The 24,819-nt window shown below is 40.9% G+C and overlaps 1 protein-coding gene and 1 long non-coding RNA gene across 7 annotated transcripts in view; one reads left to right on the top strand and one right to left on the bottom strand.

Moving 5' to 3' along the window:
- Positions 1-2,711: 2,711 nt before the first annotated feature.
- LOC125484432 lies at positions 2,712-3,127 on the top strand. Its single transcript, XR_007263259.1, has 2 exons — positions 2,712-2,853; positions 2,978-3,127. It is a non-coding gene; the product is annotated as an uncharacterized LOC125484432 (long non-coding RNA).
- Positions 2,841-24,819, bottom strand: part of prdm15 (PR domain containing 15) — a 79,015-nt gene continuing 57,036 nt past the window's right edge. For all 6 annotated transcript variants that reach the window (XM_048603154.1, XM_048603155.1, XM_048603156.1 and 3 more), the window contains exons 17-25: positions 23,614-23,748; positions 22,396-22,565; positions 21,014-21,093; positions 19,649-19,768; positions 18,327-18,458; positions 17,159-17,242; positions 8,763-8,938; positions 4,958-5,212; positions 2,841-3,708 (exon numbers count right to left, since the gene is read on the bottom strand). In XM_048603154.1, coding sequence (XP_048459111.1) covers positions 3,175-3,708; positions 4,958-5,212; positions 8,763-8,938; positions 17,159-17,242; positions 18,327-18,458; positions 19,649-19,768; positions 21,014-21,093; positions 22,396-22,565; positions 23,614-23,748 — 1,686 coding nt within the window. In that variant the 3' untranslated portion in view covers positions 2,841-3,174. The remainder of the gene's footprint in view (positions 3,709-4,957; positions 5,213-8,762; positions 8,939-17,158; positions 17,243-18,326; positions 18,459-19,648; positions 19,769-21,013; positions 21,094-22,395; positions 22,566-23,613; positions 23,749-24,819) is intronic.

Genomic DNA, 24,819 nt, shown 5'->3' with positions numbered 1-24,819 from the left:
TCTATGATCTGTATGTCCTTGTTTACTAAGATCTGTCTGTACTGCTCACAAGACAAAGGTGTTCACTGTACTTAGGCACATGTGACTACAATAAATCAAAACAAATATATGAAATTATAGCAATCCATAATAAATGATGCAGCTTTACTGCATGCATCTCTGATTGCCTGTTTAATGCCATTCCCGATTTCTCCACTATCTACAATTAATGATAACATTCTGCTAGCTGTCCTAATTACTTGCTTTATGAGCATATTAATCTTTTGTGATTCATGCATGAGGACAGCGAGATGCCTGCATCTCAGAGCTCTGTAATCCTTACCCATTTAGGTAACATGTTTACTGTTCTTTCTGCCTGAAACAGACAATCTCTAATTTTCTTACATTATATTCAAATTACCAAACCTTTGACCACTCACTAAACCTATCCATTTATAGCATCCTTATGTCCTCTTCACAACTTCCACTCCTGCCTATTTTAATGGTATCAGCAGATTTAACAACAATACCTTCCACCCCTTGTTGCAAGTCACTTATCTCAAGGGTCACTAGACTCAAAATGTTAACTCTGTTTTCTCTCTACTGTCAAACCCACTTTGTCTCTCCAGCACACACTGTTTTAAATTTCAGATTTCCAGCATCTGCAGTTCTTTGTCCATTTATCCCGATTCTCTTTCCTGTAAGCCAGCCGATTTTCTTTCCAAGCCAATATGTTATCCCCTATTCCACGAATCTTCATTTTCTGCAAAAGTTTTGATTTATCACCTTATCAAATACCTTATGGAAATCCAATTACAATACAGCCACTGTTGCCCCTTTATCCACAGCATAATACTACTTCCAAAAGGAGTTGGTTAAACATGATTTCTCATTCACAAAACCACATTGACTCTACCTGCTTACTTTGTCTTTCTGTAATGCCTATAATAATAGCTTCTAAATTATTCTATAGGAGAAATGTCAAGCTAACTGGCCCTTGCTTCCTCCTTTATGTTTCACTTTCATTTAGAATAAAACTAAATGTTACATTAATCTTTTTCCAATCTAATGAAATCTTCCTTGTAACTAGGGAATTTTGGAAAATTAAGCCAACTATCTCGCTAGCCAATTCTTTAAGACTCCAGGATAAAGTCAATCTACTTTAAAGAGCTGAAGGCTTTTTTTTACTAGATTCAAATATACAACGAATATCATCAAAAAGACCAGCTCAATTATTATAAAAAATTGTGGAAAGTCAGCAGGTTAGACTGAGGCGTATGAGGTGAGGAAAAACAGGTCATCTCTACCTAAAACATTAACTTTTTCATCAGCACTAGGTAGAAAAAAATTAAGGTTTCAAGATAGTAAAAGAGATGATAATGGGAAAAAGATAGAAGTGAAGCTATGTGATTAGGCCAAAAACAGGAGAGATAAATGACAAAAGAATTCATAGTGCAAAACCAAAGGAAATGATAATGGGACAGGTAAAGAAACATCTCTTTCCACTACTGATACTCAGTAGCAGCAGTGTATACTATCTGCAATATGCACTACAGAAGTTTGCTAAAGATCCTGAGTCAGCACCATCCAAACCCATGAGCACTTCCATCTAGAAGGACAAAGGCAGCAAATACATGGACACACCATCACCTTCAATTTCCTTTCCACACCGCTCACCATTCCTGACTTGGAAATACATCACTGTTCCATCACTATCGCTAGGAATCCTGGGAATTCCTTCCTTCATGGTATTGTGGGACAACCCACATCATGGACTACAGCAGTTCACGATGGCAATCTACCACCACCTTCTCAAGACCAATTATGGATGGGTAATAAATGCTGGCCCAGCCAATGATGCCCACATCCAACAAGTAAATAAAAAAAAACCTTCCTTTTGGTTCTTTTAATGCCCCATCCCCTACCTGGTTTCATTTGCTTACAATCTATTTCTAACATTTTCTGGTTATGATTAAAGGTCATTCACCTGAAACATTAACTGTTTCTTACTCCACAGATGCTGCCTGATCTGAGTATTTCCAGCAGACAGGGTAAAACCTGTGGTTGTAATGTTTGCCCTTTGTAAACATGTACTATTGAGAAAAATAGTCAGTTGCATTCTCAATTTCTACGTAATGTTGAAAGATATGCGGTTCAGATGACAAAAAGAGATTAGATCCGATAGCCCTGCCAGTGTTTACTATCTGCACTAACACATGTCCATTATATCAGATGCAAGGTGGTTGCTGGCATGTATGGAATGTGAGGAGGGCACAAAGATTGTGAAAAGTATCCTAGCATGTACATTCATTGGAGAAAATGTCATTGATGCTCTTACATACCAGCCAATTGTGCTTTAGCAGATTTATCTTATTACTGAATGTTTTTCTGCAGTTTTATGATGTTTCCTTAAATTTTATTAGTGTAAGCATTCAGTCACTTTTAATGGGTGTACTAGGCAGTGTGCTGCACAACTGAACCATTTTTATCCTTCTCTAACAAGGAGTGTAAGGAACTGAAAATAAGTAATACATACAACAATTAGGTATGTATATATACGTGCCGGATGGTGGGTGTCTACAATATAGGACGTGTAGATGTGGAAGCAGGAAAGAGAGATTCCAGAAGCACATCCCTGGATTTTCACATCAGTAATATCTTTCAGCTTGTGTTAACAATCATTCGAAATGGATGAGTGCCAGCTTTAAAATCATTCCTTTTCTTTCAAAAAGCGTAGATTTCACTGTAAAAGAGTGATAAAGCAAAATGTACATTCAAATGAAAGACAAAGACACAATGACCAAGAGCTGGATCCGGCAGCTGCATTGACCCATCCACAAATCCTAACTCACATCTCAAGGTTGTCACAGAATTGTAGGTACATTTATTTTTCACTTCAAGTCTGCTTTGTTTTAAGGATTTAATTTTTTTTTAAAAAAATGTTCATTTTAAATCACAAATATCACACTCAAAACATCTTTCTGCTGTGTTTATGTAGACACCTCCCAAACTGGAAACCTGTGTGGAATGGAGAAAAGTGATTGAGGATGGTTTTTGATGCTGTAGAATCAATAAAGTCTGGTGCAGATTGGCAGAGGGGGTCTATACCAACCCCTGTGTAAAACTGCTGAATGTCGGTCACAATTGACATTGTGTTGGGCGTCTCTGTATGAGTGTGCGGCAGAGTGGATTTCTTTAGAAGTTGTATATCTGCTGCTGGGTCTGTTGGGATTGTGGTGTCTGAATCTGAACTTGCTGCTGCTGTTGTTGTTGCTGTTGCTGTTGCTGTGCCGGTGCTGGGGCTGGCTGTGCCTGGAGGATGTGGTGAGAGCTGTCCCCAGCTTGTGGCACAGCCCTCCAGGTCATGGCATGCTGCTGTTCACCCAGCGAGCTCTCTACTGGGGCAATGGAGTTGACGAAGGTGGTCAGGTTCATGGACTGGGCGAGGGAGTGAGCCTGCTGGGCAGCTGCCGGCTGTGCCTCGATCTGGATCTCCATTGGCCGGCTGTGCACCACAGTGGAGCCGCTGATAGAGTCAAAGCTGACCGTCAGGATAGAGTCAAGCTGCATTTGACGATCCTGCAGCGTAAGGTTGGTCACCGTGATGGGCTGGAGGTTGGTGAAATGGGTGCCAGCCACTGTGCTGATGTTGGGGGAGACCGCGATGTTAGTCAGCCCAGCGGAGCTGGTTGCCGTGGTAGCATTTGAATCTCCAAGAGTCACGACCACCTAGATCAAAGGAAATAAATTACCTTTTAAAAAAGTCATGAATACAAGTTAAACACCAGAAAGAAAGAATATATACATTTGTTTGCAACAAGAACATCTGAAACTGATTACACACTTCAAGTATGTTTGCTGCCCTACAGTAAAAAATGTAAAAGATGTACACACAACAAAAATCACAACAGAATGGGAGTTCTGCTCGGTGTCCTGATGATACTTTAAAAAAAATTCATTCACAGGGTGTGGACATCAAGTTGGTGGTAAGCTGCTTTCTTGAGCCACTGCAGTCCTTGGAGTGTAGCACCCCCTACAGTGCTGTTAGGAAAGGAGTTCCAGTGACACTAGTTCCTGTAAATGAATGGAAATATATTTCTAACTCAGGATGGTGTGTGGCTTGGCAGGGAATCAAAAAATGATGGTACGTATGTGCACATGCTGCCCTCGCTTAACATCCAACCAATATGACTGGAAATGATTACCTAGACATAATTTTATTGCTAATTGTGGGTCTTTGCTATGAGAAAATTAGCTGCAGCATTTTCTACATTACAGTACTCTCTACAAAAACTGGCTGTAAAGTGTCTTAATACATCCTGAGTCATGAAAGGAGGTGCGCAAATACAAGTGTTTTTTTTTAATTTTACTATCAGTGGAGCATTAAAGAGAGACTTGTATTTATATAAGCATATTCCACCACCACTGCAAATCTCAAAAACACTTTTGTATTCGCTGTTGTAATATAAGAAACATAGCAGCCAAATTGTGTGCAACAAGCTTCTGCAAACAAAAACGTGACAATGACTAGATAATCTGTTTTCATAATGTTGTTTGAAGAATAAATATTGGCTAGGAAAGTGAGGATAACCACCCGTTCTGCTTCAATTTAGTGTTGGGATCTTGCACATACATCTGATAGGATTGCCTGGGCCTCACCTTTTAATATCTCCAACAGTACAGAATTTCCTTGCACTGTCATCAGGCTAATGCTTTTTGCTTAAGTTCTGAAGTTGGGATTTGGACCATGAATCTTGTGAATCAAGAAGTGATACTACTACCAACTGAGTGATGACTGATACAGAGTCAGTGCCTCCGTAGTGCTGTTTAAAAAGGAATTACTGGAACAGCAACCCTTATTTGAAAGTGGGAGTTCTCTCTTAGTGACCCAGTTTAAATAGTGAGTGACTTCATCATGGCAGACACTGATTATCACATACAAATTCTAATCTGGATTCTACCATGATTCCTCACTGACCTGACTCATATTCTGTACCGCAGAATCTGTCTCATCATCGACAGTTCCTGTGAAACCAGTTTCTTTATCTGTGTAAGTGTACATCGTTGCCTCTTCAGCAGCTGTTGCTGATTCATCGTCTTCCTCTTCATCCTCATCTTCATCTTCATCCTCCTCCTCCTCTTCTTCTGTCTTCCATTTCTTCCTTTGCCCTCGTTTCGATCTCTTCACTTCACCCATTTCTGTTAGCTCACTCTCATGTAAGCTAATGTCTTGCTGCAAGAAGAAAAGGGTAAAATAAGTTAATGATAACCGTTTTCAAGTACTGAGTGTCAATCTCAAACACAGAGAGACACACACACAAAGTGGTGATGTGTTACAGTTCACTCAGGAAATGCAAGTTGTTGTACCAACGTACACATTTACATGCATGTTATAATTTGGAAATCAGGACAGTGGGTGGTAGAAACCCCAACACTTTATCTATCACACAGCTGACCAGAAATCTCTCCCACTCTTTCCACCTGCTATGGCCTTGCAAGTTGATATCTGACCTGTTTGGCCACGTAGGAATGCACCTTCCTTGTCCATCAAGTCCTGGTGTGGAATTTGAAAATGGAGCTTCTGGCTCAGAGCCCCGCTGTGCCACAAGACCTTCATACGCATGCACACACACAGACACAACCATAACAAGCAGGAATCAATGACTTCAGCATTCACAGACCATTCCAGGCCTCTTGATCCATTCTGCCTGTCCTGGCTCTTGGAAAATGCTATCCAATTAATTACATTGCCTCACTCTTTCGCGATATACCTTCAAACTTTTCAAATATTTGTTCGATTGCCTATTGAGAGTTCAACTGGGAAATCCATTTGTAACAGTAGCAGTTGCTTGGCAAAACAGTGGTGAAATAATCATATTTCCACTTGTGATCTTGAGTTCAAATCCAGTCCTGACAATGGGCTGATGGAAATCTTCTTCTGCTGGTTCACTTCCTAAGAACATAAGTCTTTTCAAAAGGGTACCAAGCCGCAATCACCCGCAAATAAACCCATAAAAACGGCAGGTGCAGGGAAAAAAAATGAACTGGATCAGGCGCATTGTTGAGAGGACAGGGCTGAAGAACATCAGCGATGCTGAGGGAGGTACAGTCTGTACTAACTGTGCTCAACCTGACCTGAGACCTGTATGGCTACCAGCACGAGAGCATTTACTGCATACACTGCACAACAGGAATTGGAAAAATGTTCCATTCCAAGCACTCATCTCAGGAAGTTTTATATCTTAAGAGATTTAAACTGTGGAGGGCCTGGAGAAGCTTGCACCAGGGAAAATTAAGATGAGATTAGGTGGTGATGTTAAAAATTATAAAGGGTTTTGATTGAACAAATAAGTAAGCAGCAAAAGAGTTGGTAATCAAAGGACACATATTACAGGTGACTGTCAAAAGAATCAGACATGACACAAGGAAATTTTTAAAATCTTTTTTCAGTGGATTGAGATGATCTGGATTGCATTCCCAGAAGGGTAACGGAAATAGATTCAATGGTAATGTTCAAAACAATCAGATTAATGCTTGCGGGGAAAAATGCACAGGGCTACTGGGAAAGAGCAGGGAATGTTGGACTAATTGAATAACTGGGACATAATGATGGACTGACTGGCCTCCTTCATCTTGATTTTAGTATGGAAACATGTAGCCGTGGTGATGTTTTGTGGCATTTGGCAACCAAATTGTTGGACTGTAATGTAATTAGCCAATTTGATGATTATCAAGCTGGGTTCATAACATGACCATATTTCTGCATTTATTGACTTACTAACATTTAAGTTTGGATTTTCCTAGTCCTTTGGTAGTTCCAGTAGAGATGGGCTCCCAATTGAGATGATTATAGCCATAATTAGGGGAAATTTAAACGGCTCACCAGTATTTTGCTGCTGGCAGAGCAGTCACACTTACAACCATCCCCAAGTCTGAGCAGTGCCTCATCATTTTCAGTGGGGCTACCAAAGCTCCTGAGCTGCTGGCCCTCCGATACAGATCCCACAACAGTGGGAGCCCTTCATCAGCTCCAAGTACAGGGACAGCTAGTTTGCAGGCTGCTTCCAGAGGATTGAAGTGCAGCTTCCAACAAGTGCAGGCTCTGGACCCTCAGTAGCTCTTGTCGAACAGTCCCAGAGATCCCAGAGCACCTGGTAAAATCTAGCCCTTTCTTTCTGTTTCTGCACAAATACAACAGGCCATTGTCGGCAAATCAATGGAGCTGGCATTGTGTGTCAGAAGTTAGGACATCAGGTGCCTTGCATTCTGTCAATGTTAGCCTCAGAACTCCAGAAAATCATAGAACAGTTTCAGCACAAAAGGAAGCCAGTTGGCCCATCATATCCAAACTGGCTGTCAAAGAGACTAACTCAGCCAGACCCTCTCAAGCATGCTTTCCCTGTAGCTGGCACTTTGTTCTTCTCAGGTTCTTATCCAATTCCCTTTAAATACCATGACTGACCCTGTGTCCACAGTGCTCTTAGGCAGCACATTACAGATCTGAAACACTCTGTGCTTTTCCTCATGTTAACCCTATTGCATTGGTTCCGTGGCCATTCGCTGCCCTTTGGTTTCTAAGCCTTTCAGACATTGTGTAAAAAAAGCTCCCACTTATACCTCCTTAATTTTGCCAATCGCTTTAAACTGGTCCTCCAGTTTTCTACCCAGTTTCAAATCTACTGTCAAGATTCCTCATGATTTTATAAAATGTCTGTGAAATCTCCTCTCAACTTTCTTATCTCCAAAAAGAATAACCACAGCTTCTCCAATTTATCTGTATAACTCAAATCCCTTGGAATCACAGAGTACAGAAGAAGTCCTTCAGCACATCAAGTCTGAACTGACAAAAACAATTCTCAATATACCCAAATTCCCACTTTCCAGAATTAGGCCCATTGCCTTGAACATTATGACATTTGGAGTGTTAATCATTTTTAAGGTTGTGATGTTTTCTGCCTCTGCTACTCTCTCAGGCAATGCATTTCAGATTCCCATTATCTTCTGCATGACAAAAAAACCTCTCTTTACACCTCTTGCCTTTCACCTTTAAATTATGCCCTTGTTATTCACCTTTCAACTAAGGGGAGTAGCTGCTTTCTATTCACCCTGACCATGCCCGCCATAATGTTATACACTTTGATTAGGTCCCCGCTCAACTCTAAAGAAAATAACACAAGCTTATCCGGCCTCTTCTCTGGAGCTATACTGCTCCATCCCAGCCAACGTCCTGATAAATCTCCTCTGCACCCTCTCCAGTGCAATCACATCCTTCCTATAGTGTGGTGACAGAACTGCACGCAGCACTCCAGCTAACTAATGTTTTGTACAGCTCCAACATGACTTCCACATTTCTGGAAATATTATCCTAAATATTCTCGATCACCTTTCTCAAGCATTCACATTCTTGCTACGGTACAGTGCCCAAAACTGAACACAGCACTTCAGCTGAAGAAAAACCAGTGTTCTATAAATACTGATCATGACTTCCTTGCTTTTGTATTCTACTTACAATAACATCTACATCTCTACCACTATGCTGTAGCTCATTGTCTATCCATTCAGCCCTGTAACATCTATACTCCAGAACACTCATTACATTTGTGCTGTCACGGTCAGAGTTCTGCACTGAGCTAATGTCTAACAAAATGTTCTTCTGGGGTTGGTAAGACAGAGACTAACAAGCTGATATCTGCCTTAGCATTGTAACCCCCCACCAGCCCCAAGTAATGGGCTGTTCTAATCACCAGAGCTTCTAGAAGTTAGTCAATTTCAAACACTCTCACCTCAGGGTGTTTGCGCCTCATGTGCCTGTTCATCGAAGCTCGTGTAGAAACCTTTGTGCCGCACAGGTGACAGTTCTGGGCCTCCACCTTTTTGTGAGTCAACTGTATATGTTTGAAGAGCATGTATTCAGTGACAAACTTCTTCTCACAGATACTGCAGGTCCACTGCTTTCCAACTGAGTTGGGAAAAGTGGATGGAGAAGGAAGGAAAGACAAAAGAAAGGGTTTAAAAGTGGGGTGGCTGCTGATTGAAATCGATGTTAGTAAAAGTATTAATTAATGTGAACATACAAATTAGGAGCAGGATGAGACCATTCGGCCCCTGAAGCCTGCTCCATCATTTAATCAGATCACATTTGATCAGCTTGTCTTTTGAATTCCACATTCCTATCTACCCCAGTAACTTTTGATTCTATTGCCTAACAAGAATTTATCCACATCCACCTTAAAGATATTTCAGAGAATGCACTTCCATTGCCATCTGAGACAAAGTTCCAAAGTTGCACAACCCTCAGATAAAAAAAATTCTCCGCTTCTTGGTGACAAAAGGGCAATTTTTAATTTTTAAACTGTATCCCCTAGTTCTGGACTCAATCATGTCCACCTTGTCAAAACCTTCCAGGATCTTAAATACTCAAGTAAATCAGCTCAGCTCTTCGAAATCCCAGTGAGAACAAGCCTGGTCTGTCCAACCTTTCTCATAAGGCAACTTGCTCATTCCAGATATCAGTCTCGTAAATAAGAGTGTGCTGGAGAAACTCTGCAGGTTTGGCAGTTTCTGTGGAGAGAGAAACTGAGTTAAAGTCTATTATGACTCTTCTTCAGAACTGAAGTTAATCTGAAGTTGTATCTTGATCCAGAAATGCTGCCAAATCTAGAGTTTCCCCATTATTTTCTCTTTTTGTTTTAGATTTCCAGCATCTACAGTATTTCACTTTTATATCAATCTAGTAAATCTCTTCCAAACTGTGTACAACACATTTACATTAATCCTTACATCAGGAGATTAAAACTGTACATTGTATTTGAGATGTGGGTCTCACCAATGTCCTTTTTAAGTGTAGAAAAACACTTGCATATTCAATTTTGCCCACATTAGGATAGCATTCTTTATTAATTGCTGCACCTGCACATAATGTTTTTTGTGGCTTATGCATGAGGACATGCAAATTCCTCTGCATCTCTCAAGTCTGCAGTCATTCTTGTTTAAATAACTCTGCTGCTTCTTTCTTCCCCAACGTGAACAATTTCAAATTTTCCCACACTATATTCCATTTGCTATATTTTTGCCCTTTCATTCAATCTATCTATATTCATCCACAACCTACTTATGTCATTCTCACAACATATTTTCCTACCTCTGGTGTCATCTGAAAATTTAGCTACAATGCTTTTGCTCCCCTCATCCATGTCATTAACATGCATTGTCAAAATCTGAGGTCCCAGCATGGACTCCTATAGAATTCCACTTGTCACATCCTGCCAATCATATAAAAGATGCCTTTACACATAATCCCCATTTTCTGTTAGTCAGCCAGTGTTCTATCTATGCTAATATGTCACCCCTACACCATAAGATGCTGCTTTGTGCGACATCTTTTATGTGTCGTTTTGTCAAATACCTTCTGGAAATCCAAGTACGTTATATCTACAGTCTCTCCTATATTCACAGCACACATTACTCTTCCAAAGAATTTCAATAAATTGATTGAACATAGTTTCCCATTCACAATACTTCCTGATAACCTTGACATTTTCTAAGTGTCCAGCTATAAACTCCTTAAAGATAGATTCTAACAGTTACCTCATGACAGAGCCTATGATCTCCTGTTTTATGCCTCTCTTCCTTCCTGAATAAAAGAGTCTTTTATTTTTAACTTTCCAGACTGACGGAACCTTTACAAAATCTCGTGAATGTTGGAAAATTAACTCCAAAGCATCTATTATTGCATTGGCTACCTCTTTTAAGACTCTAAAACAAAGTCCATCAGGACCAGATACTTGTCAACCCACCAGTTTACATAAGAACATAAGAACTAGGAGCAGGAGTAGGCCATTTGGCCCCTCGAGCCTGCCCCGCCATTTAATAAGATCATGGCTGATCTTTTTGAGACTCAACTCCACTTACCCGCCCACTCACCATAACCCTTAATTCCTTTACTGTTCAAAAATTTATCCAGCCCTGCCTTAAACACATTCAGCGAGGTAGCTTCAACTGCTTCACTGGGCAGGGAATTCCACAGATTCACCACCCTTTGGGTGAAGAAGTTCCTCCTGACCTCAGTCCTACATCTGCTTTCCTTTATTTTGAGGTGATGCCCTCTAGTCCTAGTTTCACCTGCTAGCGGAAACAACCTCCCTGCCTCCACCCTATCTATTCCCTTCATAATCTTATACGTTTCAATAAGATCTCCCCTCATTCTTCTGAATTCCAATGAGTATAATCCCAGTCTACTCAGTCTCTCCTCATAATTCAACCCTCTCAACTCTGGAATCAACCGAGTGAATCTCCTCTGCACCCTCTCCAGTGCTAGTATCTCTCTTCTCAAGTAAGGAGACCAAAACTGCACACAGTACTCCAGGTGTGGCCTCACCAGGACCCTATACAGCTGCAGCAGAGCCTCCCTGTTTTTAAACTCCATCCCTCTAGCAATGACAGACAAAATTCCATTTGCCTTTTTAATTACCTGCTGCACCTGCAATCCTACTTTTAGCGATTCATGCACAAGGACACTCAAGTCCCTCTGCACAGCAGCGTGCTGCAATTTTTTACCATTTAAAACATAGTCCATTTTCCTGTTATTCCTACCAAAATGGATGACCTCACACTTATCAACATTGTACTCCATTTGCTAGACCTTTGCCCACTCACTTAGACTATCTATATCCCTCTGCAGACTTTCAGTGTCTTCTGCACACTTTGCTCTACCACTCACCTCAGGTGTCATCTGCAAATTTTGACACACCACACTTAGTCACCAACTCCAAATCATCTATGTAAACTGTAAACAATTGCGGTCCCAACACTGATCCCTGAGGCACACCACTAGCCACTGACCGCCAACCAGAAAAACACCCATTTACCCCTACTCTTTGCTTTCTACTGGTCAACCAATCCTCTATCCATTGCCAATACATTACCTGTAATACCGTGCAACTTTATCTTATGGAGCAGCCTTTGGTGTGGCACCTTGTCAAATGCCTTCTGGAAACCCAGATACACCACATCCACAGGTTCCCCATTGTCCACCATGCAAGTAATGTCCTCAAAGAATTCCACCAAATTAGTTAAACATGACCTACCCTTCATGAACCCATGCTGGGTGTTTCCAATGGGACAATTTATATCCAGATGTCTTGCTATTTCTTCCTTAATGATAGATTCGAGCGTTTTCCCCACTACCAAAGTTAAGCTAACTGGCCTATAGTTACCTGCTTTTTGTCTACTTCCTTTTTTAAACAGTGGCATCACATTGGCTGTTTTCCAATCTGCGGGAACCACCCCAGAGTCCAGTGAATTTTGCTAAATAATTACTAGTGCATTTGCTATTTCCCCCATCACTTTTTTTAGTACCCTGGGATGCATTTCATCAGGGCCAGGAGACTTGTCTGCCTTTAGCACCATTAGCTTGCCCAGCACTGCGTCCTTAGTGATAATGATAGTTTCTAGGTCCTCACCTGCTATAACCTACTTGCCATTAGTTTTTGGCATGTTATTTGTGTCTTCCACTGTGAAGACCAACACGAAATAACTGTTTAATGTCTCGGCTATTTCCTCATTCTCAGTTATTAAATTGGCCATCTCATCCTCTAAAGGACCAATGTTTACCTTCGCCACTCTTTTACGATTTACATATTTATAGAAACTTTTGCTGCCTGTTTTTATATTCTGAGCTAGTTTACTCTCATAATCTATCTTACTTTTCTTTATAACTTTTTTTGTGGCTTTCTGTTGGCCTTTAAAGATTTCCCAATCTACTAGTTTCCCACTACTCTTTGCTTTTTTGTATGTGTTTTTTTTTCAATCTGATTTCCTTTATTTCCTTAGACATCCATGGCTGGCTCTCTCGTTTCCTACAGTTCTTCCTTATCACTGGAATATACTTCTGCTGAGCACTGTGAAAAACCGTTTTGAAAATTCTCCACTGTTCCTCAATTGACCAACCATAAAGTTTTTGCCCCCATTCTACCCTAGCTAACTCCTCCCTCATTCCTTCATAGTCTCCTTTGTTTAAGCACAGGACATAGGTACTGAATTTAACCTTCTGACGCTCCATCTGTATTTTAAATTCGACCATACTGTGAACGCTCCTTCCCAGAGGCTCTCTAACTGTGAGATCATTAATTATTCCTGTCTCATTACACAGAACTATATCTGGGATAGCTTGCTCCCTCGTAGGTTCCATTACATATTGTTCAAGGAAATTATTGCAGATGCATTCTATGAAGCCTTCCTCAAGGCTGCCATGACCGACCTGGTTTGACCAATCGATATGTAGATTAAAATCCCCCATGATAATTGCTGTACCATTTTTACATGCATTAGCTATTTCTTTGTTTATTGCCCGCCCCACCATGATGTCATTATTTGGTGGCCTATAGACCACACCTATCAGTGACTTCTTCTCCCTGCTATTCCTAATTTCCGCCCAAATGGATTCAACATTTTGTTCAGTAGAACCTATATCATCTCTCACTACTGCCCTGATATCATCCTTAAAAATCAGAGCAACACCACTTCCCTTACCTTCCTGTCTGTCCTTCCGAACAGTTTGGTACCCCTGGATATTTAACTCCCAGTCATGACCATCCTGTAACCATGTCTCTGTAATGGCCACTAAATCATACCCATTTGCCATGATTTGCACCGTCACCTCATCCACCTTGTTTCAAATGCTCTGAGTATTCACATAAAGTGCCCTTATGCCAGTTTTTGCACCTTCTTTTTGGGTCCTATTACCTCCATTACTAACAGCTCTGGAGTTCTCCTTCCTTTAACTTTTTTCCTAATTTTCAATGGAGTTGAAGCTTCCTCGTCACCTGCTAACCTGCTGCTTTGCCTTACATTAATTGTTATTCTCCCTCTACGCTCACTTCTCCCTTCCCCCCTACTTACTAGTTTAAAGTCCTATTAACCACCCTATTTACCCTTTTCGCCAGAACACTGGACCCGGCCCTGTTCAGATGGAGTCCATCCCAGCGGTATAGATCCCTCCTGCCCCAGAACTGATGCCAATGCCCCATGAAAAGGAAACCCTCTTTCCCACACCACTCTTTTCGCCACGTGTTTACTTCCCTGATCCTCGCCTCCCTATGCCAATTTGCACATGGCTCGTGCAGCAATCCAGAGATTATGACCCTTGAAGACCTGTTTTTTAATTTTGTTCCTAGCTTTTCATAATCCCGAAACAGGTCTTTTTTCCTAGTCTTGCCTATGTTGTTGGTACCTACGTGGACCACAACAACTGGATCCTCCCCCTCAGTCTCTCGTATCCTCTCAAGCCAGTCAGTCAGAGATGTCTCGCATCCTGGCACCGGGCAGGCAACTCACCATGCGGGATTCTCTATCCTGCTCGCAAAGGATACTGTCTATCCCCCTGATGATGGAATCCCCTACAACTACAATCTGTCTTTTTGCTCCCACCTCTTGAATGGCCTCCTGGACCATGGTGCCATGGTCAATTGACTCATCCTTCCTGCAGCCCTGTTCCTCATCCACGCAGGGAGCAAGTGCCTCATACCTGTGGGACAATGTCAAGGGCTGCGGCTCCTGTGTTCCTGTCTGCAGGGTCCCTCTACCTGCCTCACTCGCAGTCACACACTGCTGCCGATCGAATTAACATTAGTTAATCTATCAGGTGTGACTGCCTCCTGGAACACAGCATCCAGGTATTTCTCCCCCTCCCGGATGTGCCGCAGTGTTTGGAGTTAAGATTCCAGCTCATCAATTCTGAGCCAGAGCTCCTCAAGGAACCCATACTTGCTGCAGATGTGGTCACTGCCGTTCTCAATGGGATCAGCTAGCTCCCACATCATACAGCTACAACACATCACCTGGCCTGCCATCTCTACTTAGTTAATTATTTAAAATTAATTAGTTTTTTTTAGGTTCGCAGTGTTCTCTGCACCAGTAAGTTTACTCCGTTATATACTCAAACAGACTCCGGCTTTGCCTTCCGACCCACTCCCAGAGGATTTGGCGTCTCGGTGACCACCCCGAAAGATAACAAAGATATGAGGAAAGAAAAATGCAAATAGCTTACCTGCTCACCACACTTTGTCGTTATTATTAGGTTAGAGGAGGTGGAAGGGTGGGAGACACTACACGTAGTGTCTCGGGTATTAGTTAACTCCCAAATTTATTGCATGGAAGCTTACCTTCCCAGATGCCCTCACGCTTTCTCCCGGACTCCCACCGCTGAAACAACTGAAAGGCCCCAATCACACGAGGTAAGACTTTTATAATCGAAAAGTTTACCTTCCCAGGCTGCCCTCGCGGTTTGCTCAGGACTACTCTCTGGTGATTATAATTTTAACAAGTGCCTCAATCTCTTTTTCCTCCTGACATACAGCTATTACTGGAATGTTTTTGTACCCTCTATAGGTTTTTATTTCATCTGTCATTTTCTTAATTGCCATTAACTATCCATTCTCACTTTCTAGAGGACTAGCACTTATTTATTTATTTAAAGGGGTTTTAGGGTATTTCAAAAGGAAAGGGGTAAATAGAAACCCTTACTATCTGCTTCTCCGTTTCTCGCTAGCTGCTTCTTATACTTTTAATTTCTTATCCCAATTAATCGTTTAGCCATTCTCTGCCATTCTTTATATGGTGTCCAATCATCAATCTGCCACTTATTTTAATGCATTATATAATTTTCTCGTAAGTTTGATGCTTTCTTTAACTTCTTTTAAATGCTGGGTTCTCCTCTTATAATTTTTCTTTATAGTAGAAATATTTTGAGTATTCTAAAATATCCCCCAAAATATTTACCACTACTTCTCCACTGTTCTGTCCCATAGCTTAGTATCCCAGTGCATTTCAGCTATCTCAGCTTTCATGCCACATTGTTGCATTTATTTAAATCTAAAGTACTAAAGTCTTAGACCCACTTCTCCCTTTCAAAGTGGATGTAAATATTCAATCATATTGTGCTCACTGCTACCTAGGATGCTTTTACTCTGAGATCATTAATCAGTCATGTCACATATACATTACCAAATCTGGTATAACCTCTCTGGTTGATTCCAAAACGTGCTGCTCGAAGAAAATCTTTCAAGAGTTTTCTATTTACTTCTCATCCAGGCTACTATTGCCATTCTGATTTTTCCAGTTTATAACATAGATTAAAATCACCCATAATTATTGCTGTACCTTTATCACAATCACCCAATAGTTCTCATTACTTTGGCATCATGATTTTATTGTGGTTAGAGGTTCTGTAGACCACTCCAGCTAGAGGCTTCTTTTTCTCCTGCTATTCCTTATCTTCACCCTTCTACATCCTGATCTCCTTAACCAAGGTCATCTCTAACTATTGTACCAAAAGTTGTCCTACATTATCAAAGCTATTCCTCCACCTTGACCTAGTTTGTTATTCTTCTTGAATGTCACATAGCCCTCAATATTTATCATGCAGTCACATCTCTGTCATTGAAATGAATAAACATAATTTAATGGCAATGTGTTATGAATTTGTTTTTTTTTTAATGACTGCTATGCACATTCCAATATGGAGCCTTTAGTTTTGTCTGTTATCCTCGTAACATAATGAAAATCTGCTCAATGGGAATATTTAAAGTAAGGTTAGAAAGCAATATTGTATTGAATCCTTCACTAATAATTTCTCAGACTCATTCCTGCAAATTCACCATACATTACACAGATAAACAATTCAGACCCCTGCTTGCAGCCCAATTCCTTATTCTGTATGGATACAATTGTACCCACAAGTTAGCTTGCCAGCCTATAACTCATCCTTCATGAGCATTTATTCAACACTGCAGGAAAGGAGGAAGTGAAATCAGCCACTCATGTCTGTGCTGGCTCTTTGAAAGAGCTAATCTTAATTAGCTCTACCCCTCACTGTTCTTTCAGCACATCCATGCATAGCTTTCCGTCATCACTGTAAATAAGAATCAACCTATTTGCTCTTCAAGATTCCCTTATCAAAAAAGTCGACTTAGGGGTTTTGTGTTGCATTGATAGTGTCTCTACCTCTGAGCCAGGAGGCCCAGGTTCAAGTCCTACCCATTCCAGGTGTGTAATAACATTTCTTAAGACGTTAATTGGAAAATATTTAAAATAAAAAGTTGAATTCTCAAGTGACTGATCCAAAACTGGTGATACACTTGACCCCAGTTTGAATAATATTTGATTAGCTTGGCAAACACACCAGTATGAAGAAGTTTATGGTTTTCCATACTGTTCCTCTCACTGAAGGTTTTCCCACACAGCTCACACATGAAGTCCTTCACACCTGCAGAATAAAAAAGATTGTACATGTTAAAAAATACATTATGCAGTGTCTGTCAGCACACATTACACTGGGTTATACCCCACTATGTAGCATACATAGAAACTGACAACCCTTTGAGATACGTCCTGGTTTCTTAGGCCAGCTCTCTCAGTGAATTTTAAAAACCAACCCTTTATTTTTAAGTCCTTCCATCATCTTGCCCCTATGTATCTCTGGAGTCTCCTTCAGCCCTACAACTCTCCAAGCTCAGTGTGCACCTCTAATTCTGGCCTCCAATGCAACCACAATTTTTAATTATTCTGCCTTTGGCAATCGTGCCCTTAGACATTGATGCCCAAATTCACTCTCCAAACTTCTGTGCCTACCTATCTATCTCCTCTTCAATGAGCTGCTTAAAACCTACCTCTTTTGGTCACTTGTCCCACTGACACATGTAGCTCAGTTTCAAGTTTTATTTGACAATGCTCCCATGAAGCACATTGGGACACTATTATGGTAAACGTGCTATATAAATACAAGTTGTTCCTGAGAGCCGTACAGAGGTGGAAGGGGAGTGTGGTGATCCTCTACTTCACCTAATCTCTGGTATAGATATCTTTCAGACACAGATAACAAGTAGCAAACCTCCACATCATAAAATACCTCAATTCTCTCCTGGGAGTAGTTCTCCCTACGGACAGGGTGAAGAAACAGCAGAGTGGGCACAATTATTGTTTCCTCTTCAAAAGTAATCACTTTACCTCAGGATGATAAACACAGTTAATAATTTTAAACCAGAGATTTTTGCCTGGATGAGATAGAAAAAGATCAGAAGCCAAGGACAGTAGTTGGAGTTAAGATGTAAATTAGTTATTCTGAAATAGCTGATTGGCTTGAGGAGCAGAATTGGTTACTCCTATTCTTAGTTAGAACAAAGTCCCCTAACCAAATGATGCAGAGTACTGAGGAGGACTGTATCTGTGACAAACTTAAACTCGAGTAGAACTCAAACCTCCTGAAGCAAGAGATTCTTGGCCCTCAATATAGAAACAGATGAAAGTCATACTGTCTTTGGTGTTAGCCTGGCTACTGTGTCAGTGGTTACCTGTGTGTCTCTTGTAGTGCTTAAGCATGTTGACTTTCTGCGCAAACTTCCGATGACACTCTTTGCACTCATACTCTTTGATGCCCTTGTGGAGTTTCATGTGATGTCGTAGGGCATGCTTCGTTTTCATTCCTGGACACAGAATGGCAAAGAAATGGACATCATTACAAAATTAACAAGACTTCAGCAAAGTGGAAAATTAGAACTCCCATGGTTAGTAAATGTATAAGCAGAAAAAAGGAACTGGATTATATATGTGTTGAGAAAGGGGGTGAAGGATTTTCCTTGAATTGTTATATATTTGTTTCATTCACTTAAAGACAGCAAAGCAATCTTGGATGAGTGTGGGTGGGAAGACAATGTCTGACATTGAAGCATTTATCCATTGGCTATGAAGGGAAAGCTTTTCCTTAGGTACAGTCTCATATGCATCTGGATTCTAGAAGGTCATCGGTTAGAATTTTTAATAAATCTTCAAGACACACCAAGGCCACAGTGTGATCATAAGTGGAAAAGAGCACTGGTGCTGCAAAGAGAGGGGAAGACAGTCATCACTGAGAGAGAAAGAACGCCCAAAATAGTGAGAGAATGCTTCACAGTGAGGAAGGAGATGCCTGAACCAGACAGGCAAGGTGCAGTGCAAAGGGTTGGTGGGGGGTGGGGGGAGGTGATAGAGAGACAGAACATGGGCTATGCATACATGAGTAAAGAGAGGGTGGTATTTAAGAAGAGGGGGCAGCTTTTGAGAGAAAGAAAGAGAAGGGCAGTGAGAGAGGAAGGGAGCAGTTCCTGACAGTATGGAGAGGGGAAGGTGTGACACAAGAAAGAAAGAAGGTGGGAGAGAGGAAGATGAGGACATGGGATCGCTAGAGGTGGGGACAGTGAAGTGAGAGACAAAGTGAGAGAGAGACTGAGGGGAGTAGTCAGCATTTCTCAAGTAGATGTAAAAGATTACATTGCACCATTTCAAAGAAGACTAGGAAACCAGATGCCCTTGCCAATAATTATCTCTCACTATCCCTAACAGATTTGCAATGCTTTTAGTGGGATCCTGCTGTGCATGGATTGGCTGCCTCACTTCCTACTATATAGGGCTGTTAAACCATTTTAGGTGATGCCAAATTCTTGAAAGGTGCTTTCGAAACACAGACTCTTCTTTAAGAAAGAGTGACCCCAGATTGCACCAGTGGTGACAACACTGAGCAAACAGTTTTTACTCTAGTCTCCCAATCTCATATGGGCAGCAGGCTGCCTCAGACCAAGCTCAACTCCTCCACAGTGCCGCTTGTATATGATAAGCAACAGTTCCTCTAATGTCTCACCTTTCCCACATTCTGCGCACAGATAGTCCCGAACATTGTCATGCACCCTCATGTGTTCCTTCAACATGTCCCTCCGGGCAAATGACTTCCCACACTGTTCACATGTGTGGCTCTTCACTCCTAAACAGCGACAAACACAATAGAAATATGATCCAGAATAGATAAACAACAGAAGAAAAGGTAATTTTTGATGTCTGACAACACACAGAAACAGTTTATCATCACAGACCTTTGTCTAAATAAAGTCCAAGAGATACTTTTAGGCCAGCTTTATTAAAGAAAATGGGGCTTTTCATCAACAGTTAGTTATGGATAATACTGTACCATAGTGTAAACCAAATTTGGTATTCTCCTTGTGTTCTAGCATTTTGATCAGTCGTTCTTTGCTTTGAATGTCAGGAATGCTGTTGCAGTTTACTTTTTTCACTCCAAGAGTAACTAAAAGCATCTCCAAAATGTTTTCACTCCAAGAATAACAAAGCACCTCCAAAACAACCTAAGATCATCTAACACAAAGCAAGCTTGCAGTCTTTAGGAGGATGAAATAATTGATTAAATCTCCTTTGCAATGGTGTGTTCTTTCTGCTTCCAAGAACAGAGGACTAGAGGGGATACGTTTAAGGTGAGAGGGGAAAGATATAAAAGGATCCAAAGGAGCAACTTTTTCCACACTGAGAGTGGTGCATGTATGGAATGAGCTGTGGATACATTACAAGATTTAAAAGACAATTGGACAAGTACATGAATAGGAAAGGTTTAGAGGGACATGGGCCAAATGGGACTAGATCAGTTTAGGATTCGTGGGGGTATTCATAGATAAGTTGGACTGAACGGTCTGTTTCTGTGCTGTTTGACTCTATCTGTCATTGCTACCTTTTAACTGGCCACAATTGGCAGCCAATCACAGCACTAAGTGACTGCAGAAGAAAGCCGCACCTAGCCTACATTTGGTGCTTCCCCCGACAGTCAGTCAGAATTAGAAATCTTTTGATTCATCCACCATTTGGGAATCTACAGGTTTAGACAGTTGGCTTCAAGCAGTTGTGGAAAACCATTGTCATTGTAAGTGATTTCACATCATTGTAAATTGCTCCACTTACGTAAGCAACAACAGGAGGGGTGTAAATTCACCTTAAGTGGAGAAAAAGAATCCATATTCTGAATTAATCAGAATGAATACAAGTGCTTTCCCCAATCCTTATGGTTAATGCCATACTCAAATTAAAACATAGTCTTGAAAAAGAAAGTATCAGATTGAGATTTAATTAAAAATTGAATCTTGCTTGTATTTTTGTTTTTATAAGGTGTGAGAAAGTAAGGATTTGGAGGAATTGGAAGAGTGATTTGTACAACGATATGGTTTACCTGTGTGGATTATTTTGTGACGTTCCAAGTTCCCTGTACTGTTAAAGATCCTTCCACAGATATCACAGGGATGGATGTACCTGGAACAGAAATACAACCACATGACTCAACACAGGGATGGAACAGATCAGACAGGAATAAATCCAGCACATTATGACCTTTGAGAAATTAGTTTAGAGCCTTTGCCATTGCTACAACAAAAAAAAGTCTCACTGATACACTGATAGAGGCACTGCAGAAGGTACAAAATAGATTGATGAGATGGTGCTGTTGAAGTTTAAACATCAGAAAATTTTCTGATGAAGGGTCTAGACCCGAAACGTCAGCCTTACTGCTCCTATGATGCTGCTTGGCCTGCTGTGTTCATCCAGCCCTGCACCTTGTTGTCTCTTTATCAGTCAGTGTCCACTTGCCAACCATTCAGCACTCTATTCTCATACTATATAAAATGTTGTTCCCCATTACGCTCGTATTCTTGCTAATGTCCTGATGAGTGCAAGATGAAAGGCTTTGAAAAAAATGTGTCTATTTTCAGCAATTCTCAATTCTGCACTACAAAACAACTCAGTATGTTGGTTCTCTCTCCCCTGTCGCATTTTCTTCCCTCACTTCCTGCTTGTTTTCAGGTCCTTGCTCTAGTATTTACCTCATGAGTGAGCTTAGAATCTGCCCAATTATAGAGTCCACAGTTATAGCAGGGATCACAAGCCAAATCCAGCCCTGTCCTTCAGAGTTTTGCACATTTCCATACTTCCAGCATTGGGTCTCTGGACAACTTTCACCTCGCTCAAGTGTATCAATCATTAATTAATTCAATACGGTTAGTAACTCAGTAGCTGACTTGACCCGAGAGGGACAGAGCGACAGGTCTGGTAATCACCAGAATGGGATGGTAGGTGTAATTCTTAGCATCCAAGTTCAAATAACTGTGCAAGCTAAAGCTTTATCCAATAGAGTTATCACAATTTTACACACAAGAAGAATCATTAAAGTGCTGGCACTGTGTAAGGGTCTAGCAGCTTCAATTCCAGCAGTATTCCTGTGCATACTTGGTCCCTGTAAATCTTGAGAGATGCACAGGAGTGTGTGTATTTTGTATCTGATCCTATCCAAATGGATAATGTAGCAGAGATAGTAGGAACTGCCGATGCTGGAGAATCTGAGATAACAAGGTGTAGAACTGGATGAACACAGCAGGCCAAGCAGCATCAGAGGAGCAGGAAAGCTGACGTTTTGGGTCTAGACCCTTCTTCAGAAATAATAATGGATAATGTCACACTTTGTTTTGAGGCCCTCAGGTATAGTGAGGGATGACCCCTAGTTTAGCAGTTGGCATATACAGAGTCAGTCATTAAGCATTACTGGGATTTAATGCCACTCACTTTTGCACATTGGGGTCAGAATCTGGCAATTCTTCCCTATGAATGACCATGTGGGCATGATACGTGGCCTTCAGTGCAAAGCGACGATTGCAGATTGTACATCCATAGCCCTTCTCCTTATGAATCTCCATCAAATGCTTCAAATACTGACTCCCTTTTGCGAATGTGGCCTGTAAACAGCAATAGAATGGTAAGTAAAGTAGAACTGTGGATGCTGGAGATCTTGAACAAAAACAAGAATTACTGGAGAAACTCAGGAGGGAAAGCAATGGGAAGAAAGCAGTGTTAACATTTCGACTGCAGTGACTAAAGAAGAATCACTGGACTCGAAACGTTAACTCTGCTTTCTTCCCACAGATGCTACCAGTCCTGCTGAGTTTCTCCAGCAATTTTGGTTTTTGTTATAGAGCAGTGTTAAGTGGGATCCTAATCTCATCGATACTTCAAGTCTCATACATAGTCACCTGATTAAATCTCAATCAAATAATCAGTATATCAGAAGTTGGTATTCTGTGCTACTTACATGCATGCACACTGGCTGACAAGAGCTGCACATGTGCAGTCAGCTGCACTTTTGCCTCAAAAATTGAACAAATCTCTATTTAATTATTTATGAATATAGGAATAAGGACAGGAGGCGGCTACTCAGCCCCTTGAGCCTGTTCTGCTGATCTAATTGCTTCACATTACCATCTATCCCATAACTTTTCACCCTCAGCTTGTACAGAACATATGCAGCTTCGTCTTAAAAAATATTAAAAGACCCGGCTTCCAGTGTGTTTTGACGAAGATAGCTCCAAAGACTTAAGACCTTCTGTGACAAAATATTTCTCCTCACTGGTTTCTGAAATGGGCAACTCCACAATTGTAAACAGCTCCATCACATACAACAACTGAATGGATATTGGGGGAATCTAACTTATTGCAATTTATATAGAAATACAAACAGTAAAACAAACCCTCCTGATGCAGAAGTCAGAATTTGGCTGACGGTGATAATGTCAGCAATCACTTAAAACAATAACATCCTAGTCCCTGCAACATGGCGAAACATGTCAAGACAATTCACAGGAGGGATTTTCAAACAATATTTCATAGTAAGGCACATTAAGAGATATCAGGACAGGTGACTGAATGTTTACTCAATGAAGTAGGTTTGAAGGAAGGGTTTTAAATGTCTTTCATTGAGGATTCTTAATAACAAACAAAGAGACTTGCCTGGCATTTCTTACAGCTGTATTTATGTGGAATGGGTTCGTTGACTCCATCGGACTGTTCTTCTGTTTCCTCTGCTGTGATCCCGAGTTTGCTGATAAATTGCTCTCGTTGCTGCTCATTCATCAGTGGAATGTCCTGCACACAAGAGTTAGGAGGATGCTATATGGTAAAGGACACGATCAACCTTGCTGTATGACTCCCACACCTCTGAGTCAACCCACATGCCTCAATGCAAGGCATGAAGGCACCTCAGTTACAATTGCCACAGGGCAACACTGCACTGGGCTTTTAGTATAGCCTTTGCATCATAATCACAAGGTGACAGATAGACAATCATGTACGCTAGTCAGTACTTGACAATAATTTTGTAAAAGAAGGATTTTGCTTCTACCACAAATTTTATATTTATATATTGGTGTTCACACACAACAGTGAAAGGTATCCAACAAGGACAGGAAGTCACAGAGAGAGGAAGGAGTGAGGACATAGGGATGGATCTGTAATCAAATATGAGAATTTACGGTTTCAAAATAGGAGGCTGGAGTAATAGGTTATTGTGTTTTGGCTTAATTTTCCAAAACTTTCTCGATATAGGGATGGTGCCATTCGACCAGAAGCTAGCTAACAGAACTCCTTTATTCAAAATGGGAAGGATACAGAAAACTGCAGCCAGTTAGCTTAACATCTATCATAGGAAAAAATGTTAAAAGAAGTTATAGCAGTGTACTTAGGTATGTTCAAGGTAATCAGGCAGAGTCAACATGGTTTTGTGAAAGGGAAATCATGTTTGACCAATTTATTGGAATTCTTTGAGAAGGCACCATAAATTGGATAAAAACACTGAACTTAGATTATCAAATGCCTTCTGGAAAGTACCACATCATAGGTTATTCTGGCAAATAAAAATTCATGGTGTAGGGAGCAGCATATTGGCATGGATAGAAGATTGTTAGCTAACAGGTATCAGTAAGCATAAATGTGTCTGTTAAGATTATAAAGATGGGTGCACCACAGGGATTGATGCTGGAACTTTAGCTGTTTACAATTTATATAAATGACTTAGATCAAGGGATGGAAAGTATGAATTCTAGATTTCCCAATGACACAAATATAGGGAGAAGAGTAGGTTGTGAACAGAACATAAGGAAGTTGCAAAAAGATGTAGACAGGATAAGTGAGTGTGCAAAGATGTGACAAATGGAGTAT

The sequence above is a fragment of the Rhincodon typus genome, chromosome 11 (assembly GCF_021869965.1).
Source record: "Rhincodon typus isolate 14 chromosome 11, sRhiTyp1.1, whole genome shotgun sequence".
Taxonomy (NCBI): Eukaryota; Metazoa; Chordata; class Chondrichthyes; order Orectolobiformes; family Rhincodontidae; genus Rhincodon; species Rhincodon typus.
Note: the sequence above shows the minus strand (reverse complement) of the source record. Positions and strands in the feature narration are given on the sequence as shown.